This window comes from Argentina silus (assembly GCF_951799395.1).
Source record: "Argentina silus genome assembly, chromosome: 5".
Taxonomy (NCBI): Eukaryota; Metazoa; Chordata; class Actinopteri; order Argentiniformes; family Argentinidae; genus Argentina; species Argentina silus.
The window spans coordinates 20,666,586-20,675,655 of record NC_139659.1 but is presented as its reverse complement, the minus strand read 5'-3'; the positions used below and the strand labels follow the sequence as shown (position 1 = coordinate 20,675,655).

At 39.8% G+C, this 9,070-nt stretch overlaps 1 protein-coding gene across 1 annotated transcript; it reads right to left on the bottom strand.

Annotated features, from left to right (window-relative positions):
* Positions 1-5,997: 5,997 nt before the first annotated feature.
* Positions 5,998-9,064, bottom strand: LOC310805154 (uncharacterized protein). The gene is made up of 3 exons (XM_083670725.1): positions 8,580-9,064; positions 7,581-7,629; positions 5,998-7,354 (listed from the first exon to the last, which is right to left on the bottom strand). Exons 2-3 carry the CDS (start codon positions 7,600-7,602, stop codon positions 6,405-6,407), a joined length of 972 nt encoding a protein of 323 aa, XP_083526851.1. The 5' UTR covers positions 7,603-7,629; positions 8,580-9,064; the 3' UTR covers positions 5,998-6,404.
* Between the last annotated feature and the right edge of the window lie 6 nt (positions 9,065-9,070).

The following is a 9,070-nucleotide window of genomic DNA, read 5'->3' as shown; positions in this document are numbered from 1 at the left end:
CGATTCATTCAGACCGATGACAATTGTATAGCACCTCTGTATATATACAGCTCTGGAAAAAATTAAGAGACCACTGCAAAATTATCAGTTTCTCTGGTTTTACTATGTATAGGTATGTGTTTGAGTAAAATGAACATTTTTGTTTTATTCTATAAACTACTGACAACATTCTCCCAAATTCCAAATAAAAATATTGTCATTTAGAGCATTTCTTTGCAGAAAATGACAACTGGTCAAAATAACAAAAAAGATGCAGTGTTTTCAAATCTTGAATAATGCAAAGAAAAGTTTTTAACTTAGGAAAAGTTCAGAAATCAATATTTGGTGGAATAACCCTGATTTACAATCACAGCTTTCATGTGTCTTGGCATGCTCTCCACCAGTCTTTCACATTGCTGTTGGGTGACTTTATGCCACTCCTGGCGCAAAAACTCAAGCAGCTCAGCTTTGTTTGATGGCTTGTGACCATCCATCTTCCTCTTGATCACATTCCAGAGGTTTTCAATGGGGTTCAGGTCCAGAGATTGGGCTGGCCAAGACAGGGTCTTGATCTGGTGGTCCTCTATCCACACCTTGATTGACCTGGCTGTGTGGCGTGGCATTATTGTCCTGCTGGAAAAAACAATCCTCAGAGTTGAGGAACATTGTCAGAGCAGAAGGAAGCAAGTTTTCTTCCAGGACAACTTTGTACGTGGCTTGATTCATGCATCCTTCACAAAGACAAATCTGCCCGATTCCAGCCTTGCTGAAGCACCCCCAAATCATCACCGATCCTCCACCAAATTTCACAGCAGGTGCGAGACACTGTGGCTTGTAGGCCTCTCCAGGTCTTGTCTAACCATTAGACAACCAGGTGTTGGGCAAAGCTGAAAATTTGGAATCATCAGAGAAGATGACCTTACTCCAGTCCTCTACGGTCCAATCCTTATGGTCTTTTGCAAACCTCAGCCTGGCTCTTCTTTGCTTCTCGTTGATGAAGGGCTTTTTTCTAGCTTTGCACGACTTCAGCCCTGCCCCTAGGAGCCTGTTTCAAACCGTCCTCACCATGCACTTCACCCCAGCTGCTGTTTGCCATTCTTTTTGTAGGTCACTTGATGTCATCCTACGGTTGTTGAGTGACATTCGAATTAGTTGGCAGTCATTCCGGTGAGTGGAGAGTCGTTTTTACCCTCTGCCGGTCTGTAGCTTTGTTGTCCCTAATGTCTGCTTCTTGACCTTGTTCTTATGAACCGCCGTCTTTGAAATTTTAAGGATGGAAGCAACCTGAGACTTACTGTACCCCTCTGCCAGTAAAGCCAGAATTGAACCCTTCTTTTCCTCACTCAAAACTTTTCTTTTCAACTCTTTTGGCGTGATCAATATTTATTTTTTTACTTCTGAGGTACTACTAGCACTGTTTTTGCCATCCAGCTGGTCCTATTGCAAGAGGATAGTGATGACCACAGCAATGGTTTTTATACTTTTCCTCATTAAATAAGATTGGGTTCATGTGATCACCTAATCAGTAACTCATTAAATGGAATGAGGTGTGCCTGTATGATGCTGATTTAAGAAAAATTTGGAGTGGTCTCTAGAAAACGAGTTGTTTTTCTTCTTTTCTCACAGATATTAAGGTAATCTAAGGATACATTCGTAAATTTCCTAATTAATAGACTATACATGTTACATAAAATTAGGTTACATCCTATATAATATGTACAAAATAGATGGCTAATGTGTCAATGTCGCTCAAATTAAAATGTTTTAAAACATAAATAACTCATAGACTTTACAACTTTACGAACGTCACGAATAATAAGTGCGTCTAAAGGCGATGTGAGATTCAAATCTTGTCATACTAACGGAATAAAGACCAAGATGGCGGCGCGCATGCATCGCGACGCCCGGTGTCTCTCCAGAGTTTGCGAATTAGTAGTTATTTGCTTGTTTATCTCAAGTATTCTCGCTAAAAACAGTTTAGCGTACATATCGTACAACCGACAAGAACTTCTGGACATCGGTTCCGGCATTCCAGACATCTTTATCGACGCTATACCCGAGATTACCAAAACAGCGGGACCAGCTAACTCCGCTACACCGACCGGAAGAGGCCCCAGACCGCTGCACCATCGAGAGCATCCTCACCAACTGTGTCACAGTATGGTATGGCAACTGCTCGGCATCTGACCGGAAAGCACTGCAGAGGGTGGTGAAAACTGCCCAACGCATCACCGGTTCCTCACTCCCCTCCATTGAGGCTGTCCAGGGCAAACGATGCTTACGTAAGGCACGCAGCATCGTCAAGGACATTTCTCACCATAGACTGTTCACCCCACTCCCCTCCGGGAGGCGCTACAGGTCTCTCCGCACCCGAACCAGCAGGTTCAGAGGTAGCTTCTTCCCTGCGGCTGTCACCCTACTGAACTCGAACTCTGCACCTAGGTGACAACCTACCAACCCCTGCACCCCCCCCCCCCCCCCCGGACAATTGCACTACTCTTACAGTATTCCTATAAACTGTACATACTGTATACACACTTGTACAAACTGCTCTTACTCCATACCACTGCTCTTCTGTACATATCTGTCTATACTGTTCATAATCTGTCCATACTGTTCATAATGCACATATCCCTATATTTTCTTAATACTACTGTTAATACACTGCACATATCTGTACACACTGTACATACCTGTTTATACTGTTCATACGGCATTCCATATCTATATTTATTCTGCTATCTACCCTAATGTTACTGTTAATACATATATACTGCTAGACTGCATTGCCTATACAGCTCATATGCTGCTACACTGTTCATACTGCAACCTATTTATTCTGCTTATAATGCTACTGCTTATTCATATACTGCTACACTGCACTACTTATACTATACTGCACTACTTACTGCTCATATACTGCACTACCTGTATATACTGTTCATTGCACTTTCTGCTTTTTTGCACTTCTGGTTAGACGCTAACTGCATTTCGTTGTCTCTGTACTTGTACTCTGCACAATGACAATAAAGTTGAATCTAATCTAATCTAATACTACATTTTATGCAGTGAAATGTTTCTCTCTGATTTACATTTGTGAAATATTTATTAAAGGAATATTTTAAAAATGCCTTCATAACCTTCCCTTTCCAATAAATTCAGTCCGTCCAGTCTATCCAGATTATTATCTTATTGCTCGTCTCTCTCTGCCCTCACAAAATGGTATTTCCCACCTACATCTGTACCTGATTCATATCTCTTATACAGAAAGTTTCGCTTTTGAAAATCACATGACTACTAACTTTCTGAAGGTCATCTAAGGATACATTCGTAAATTTCCTAACTAATAGACTATACATGTTACATAAAATTAGGTTACATCCTATATAATATGTACAAAATAGATGGCTAATCATACAATGAATTGTCAATGTCGCTCAAATTAAAATGTTTTAAAACATAAATAACTCATAGACTTTACAACTTTACGAACATCACGAATAATAAGTGCGTCTAAAGGCGATGTGAGATTCAAATCTGGTCATACTACATTTTATGCAGTGAAATGTTTCTCTCTGATTTACATTTGTGAAATATTTATTAAAGGAATATTTTTAAAATGCCTTCATAACCTTCCCTTTCCAATAAATTCAGTCCGTCCAGTCTATCCAGATTATTATCTTATTGCTCGTCTCTCTCTGCCCTCACAAAATGGTATTTCCCACCTACATCTGTACCTGATTCATAACTCTTATACAGAAAGTTTCGCTTTCTGAATATGATGTTTGTGGAACAAATGAAAATTAAGTACCGTACTAGAAATATTCATGTAAAGATAGAAACTTAAATGTTCTGATGTCGATGAATGACTAATTGCATACTTCCATGTCGGCGATCCAAGGTAAATCGTTGAAATATCTATGAAATTGATGAGATAAATGAACTATTTTGGTCTTAATTTATATTTATCCTATTAAGTGTGAGGGGTAGACTATGGTCAAGGTTAGGATCAAATCTAAATTTAGGGAGGAAAGGATATAGACTACAACTACCTGTTATTTTTGTGTGAAAGATTAATTAAAGGAAGATTAGAAAAAAATCCATTAATGCCTCCATAAGCTTCCGTTTCCAATACGTTGAGTAAAAATAAGCATATTTACGTTATCCAGATTATTTGGTTTGCAGTAGCTTATTGCTCTTTTGTCTCTGCCCTCACAAAATGGTATTTCCCCACCTACCTGATTCACAACTCTTATACAGAAAATTTCGCTTTTGAAAATCACATTTTTACTAAAAACAAATACAGACGGTGGTAGAACTACATTATTTGATTGGCCCAGAGGCGATTACCTAATCTGTTACCTAATTCTTTATCACCCAATGACATCAGCCCTATTGATAAACTAGTTCAGTGCATTGATCATATCAACTCGTGGATGTCCCATAACTTCCTGCAATTAAACAAAGATAAGACGGAGGTCTTAATCATCGGAACAAATGTCGAACGAGAGAAACTATGCACTGTCTTAAAGTCTCTAGTACAAAACACCAAGCCCCTTGCAAAAAAATCTTTGCGTACTTCTAGACCCTGATTTGAATTTTGAATCACACATCAGTAATATCACTTTTTATCACCTTAGAAATATTGCCAAAGTGCAACCATTTCTCTACCAGGCAGATACTGAGAGACTTATGCATGCATTTATCACTAACAGGTTAGATTACTGCAATGCTCTCTTCTCTGGTCTACCTAAAAAAACTAAACAAGCTACAGATCATTCAGAATGCAGCAGCAGCAGACGAAGAACACACATCTCTCCTGTCTTAAAGTCTCTTCATTGGCTGCCTATCAGTTTTAGAATTGATTTCAAGATCCTTTTACTGGTATTCAAATCACTAAATGGTCTAGCGCCTGAATACCTGTCAGATATGCTTTCAGTTTACAGTCCATCGAGACCTCTCAGGTCCTCTGACACTGGTCTTTTAGTCATACCCGGGGCGAGGACAAAGAAATGCGGGGAGGCAGCTTTTAGTGTCTATTGTCCTTGCCTCTGGAATAACTTACCTCATGAGCTTAGGGCGTCACAATCCATAAACACTTTTAAAAGAAACCTCAAGACAAACCTTTTTAGCTCAGCTTTCTCTTAACCCATTTGCACTTCTATTTTTGTTTTCTTTTTATTTACCATTATTTACTCTTAATCCATTATTATTTCTATTTCTGTTCTATTCTCTATGTATGTATGTGTGTATGCATGAATGACTTTTGAAAAAAATCACATGACTACTAAAACAAGTTCTACAGACAGTAGTAGAACTCTGGTACAGTATCTGATTGGCCCAGAGGCGATTACCTAATCTGGTGTCAGTCAAATCTTTTATCTAGTGTTAGGGTTAGGCAACACTGTTAGGCCTACTGTTCATATAGTACAGTATGTGTGCTGTAGAACACCAGCATGTGCCCTACTTGGAGCATGTAGCCTATGTGAATGTGCAACATTAAACAATATAAAATAAACAACATTTAATTTCTTAGACTTCTGTCTGCATCATTTTACAACATTATCCATCATGACTCAATATTTCTTATGGGATTATACCTTCTCATCTAATCTGGTCCAGTGTTTGGGAACGAGATAACATCTAATCAGAGAACCCATATACAGGCCTGTGATCTAACCCGACATGGTGAGCAAGGGAAAGGAGGATGAGTGAAGAAGAAACTCCCTCTTAGTATCTCTGTAGTACCACCTCCTGGGGAACAAGAGAGCTGAGTTGAAATACTGGCCTCTTCACCTGGCCCCCTTCCTATGACCCAAGCACTGGCACTAAAATGGTACACTTGTTCCCATTTTTTTGTTTTGTTATGGAACTAAACATGTTAGGTTGCCTACACCAAATATTAGGAACATTCCCGATGAAATAAAAACAACCCCAGGTGAAAATGCTTTTTAAATTTTTAAAACTACTATGACCCCTGAGCATCAACATCCAGTCAAATTCGTTATTTGTCTTTAATTGTTATTTGTCTTTATTTGCACACATATATACAATACAGGTGCAAGGACAAGAAACATAGTGTTAATGTGAGTGAGGTAAGAAACCCAGAAGGGCTTACACACATGTACTGTATAGAAATGTCACCTTCATACCATTAATTATCAAGATGCAAGAAAATTTATATATTATTTATATATATATTTATATAAATTGAAGAACATTTATAGACAAACGAAATATAGGAATTCCACCACAGAGCCCCTCTATATTTGAATGAAGAATTTGTCCAGGTTATTGCTACAAGATAGAAGATATGCCCTGAAGAAAGTTACAAAAAACTATTCTGAAGCTACAGCCACAACTCCCTGATCCACAGCTGGAGCCCCTTCTACTGCTAACAGTCCCTCAGTCTGCTATTGGTCTAATTACTGCTGCTTGTGTTTACCTGTTAGACCGGCACCATGCAGCTCCTCAGGCCCTTTCACAGCTCCTGCTATCCCTCCTATGGCTGCTCCTACAGCTGCACCTGCGGCCCCTATGCCCGCCACCTCACTTATGACTAACCCTGCTACAACCAGACTGCCCACCCCTAACCCCACAGCTGTCCCTATGACTGCCCCTATGGCTGCCCCAAGCAATATAGCCTTCACCCACATCTTTACTTTATCCAGGACCTCAGGAGAGTTGGCAGCTTTCAACCATTGACAGAACTTTGACACGAGAGACTCTGAGGAAGGGAGGGCCTCCGCCTCCATCTTCCTTTGTATGAGCGCCTTTGCCTCTCTCGACAATTCGTTGTCGTAGCACTTTCCTCCGTTCTTCTGCACCATCCCCTCCACCTTCTCCAGCAGCCCTCTCACCTGGTTACGGTTGGCCAGGCTGTTGTTGTTGAAGATGTGGTATCTGTTCCCACATCTCCCCAGCAGAGCCTTGAGCCCGCTTGGAGCTGTCTGCAGGTAATCTTCTATTGGCTTGCTCAAATGATCCCCATGGGTGAACAGCACCAACCCATAATCTCGCACAGCTTCCTCCCCAAACACCTTTACCATCTGTGCCACAACCTTCTCATTTTCTTCAGTATAGCGTCGGCCGATAGCAACCACAAAAAGGAAAGCATGGAGGCCAGAAGTACTCAAGTTCAAACATCTGGCAATCTCAGTGTGGACTATGTCTTCGGGAAGGTTGGTGTCAAAGAAACCTGGTGTGTCCACAACCATCAGACTTTTCCCATTGGGTAGGGTCACCACATCTGTCTGGCAGGTCATGGTCAGGGAGCTGAAGCCCAGATCTGAATGGAAGTGCTGCCGGCCCACAATGGTGTTTCCAGAGGCACTCTTCCCTGACCCGGTTATGCCAATCAGGGCCAGGCCGATATCTTGAACAGAAGATAAAAACAGGTGGTTCACAAACATTCCATTTATCATGTTATAAACTGAGGCTTGTAGCATATGTCAATGTAAACATAAAAATAAGGCCCTATGACTCTGAAAGTCATTTGGGCTAATTCGAGTTGCTCCTTTGAACTACAGTTTTACTGCCTTACTCAGATCTACAGTAGGATCAATATACCCATTGATTATTGTTCCTAGCCTCAGGCTCACCTGGTGTTGAGGGTATGACCATTTTGAGTATTTGGGATTGAGTCAAGTCCTGTGTGAGGAATAACAAAAAAAACAATGCAAAAATCCACATAAACATGAAATTGCAATACCTAAATTCACATATCCATGCAATTACATTGAATATAAACGTATGCCATTTAGCTGACGCTTTTATCCAAAGCAACTTACATTCCAGTGAGTGCATACATTTTTTAGTATATATGGTCCCAGCAGGAATCAAACCCACAACCTTAGCGCTGTTAACACCATGCTCTACCAACTGAGCCACAGAGGACCACATTGCCTATTTGAATTTTGACAGAGCTTCAGATTCAAATAATGAAATATTGTATATTCTTTGGTTATGTTATGAATAAGACTTGTAAATACCAAATCAATAGTGACCTCATGCAATTGATGTGTTTTTGATGGAGACTTAAACATATCTGTATCAGCATGAATTTTGTGTTGCTGTTTTTAAGTACCCTTGAGCACAGCAGATGTGTAAATAAATAAAAAGAGAACTACAACTACAAATCCACTCAATAGGCTATGTCTAATAAATAGCCTATATTTCGTTTTAAAAAAATAAGAAACAGCTGATTATGTTGTCCTATTTCAATCATAATGCGAATATATTCTGTGATATATAATAAAAATGTGTTTTTATTATTTTCTTATTAAACACTGCCGCCTCTGCTACGAAAGGCATCTGATGTAGATATAGCCATGAATGACTAATACTTCCATGTCGGTGATGCAAAGTAAATCGTCGAAATATCTAACATTTTTTTTACCATTAAATGAACTATTTTGGAGGGGTAGGCTATGGTCAAGGTTAGGATCGAATCTAAATTTCGCGAGGAAAGGATATAGTCTACTTCCTGATGTTTTCGCTGCTTGTCAATATTAAAGTTTATAGACGAATAAACGGAATCTGCATTCGCAACATCACCCATTACATCTTTTTAAATGGTTGAATTTAATATATCTACTTACTATCCAACTTATGTATATCCGAGTCTTCTTTAATTCGCACACAAGTTGTGCTACGCCTATTTGAATAGCAGTTCTACTACAAAGTTTTACTTTCACTTTCACGTTCACTCTGGAAAAAATTAAGAGACCACTGCAAAATTATCAGTTTTTTTCTGTGGCACTATCTCCTCCTATCTCTTCAACTCCATCTTCAAATCAGTGTTACTCTATGGTTCAGAAACCTGGGGGACAACAAAGGCAAGAATAAAAGCAACCCATTCAGATGGACAGACAAGCGAGTGGAAGACATACGTGGATAAGCCACATCATCAGAATACGCTCCATCTACATGGCCGCCTGAATGTCTTTATGACTCATCGTGGCTCATCGTGTGGTGAACACCACAGCCATGTTCATATCGCTAGACTACCAGGTAGACTCTGAGTTACAGGTTCGACCATGTCACATTCCCAGGAATGACACAAACAGGAATTCTGTGGATCATGTTTTGA

Bases quoted from the DNA above. Each gene is read 5' to 3' on its own strand.
- LOC310805154 (XM_083670725.1), bottom strand. From the start codon at position 7,602: ATGGTCATACCCTCAACACCAG. The intron at 7,355-7,580 runs GTGAGCCTGAGG...CTTCTGTTCAAG, and splicing joins GGTCATACCCTCAACACCAG to ATATCGGCCTGGCCCTGATT.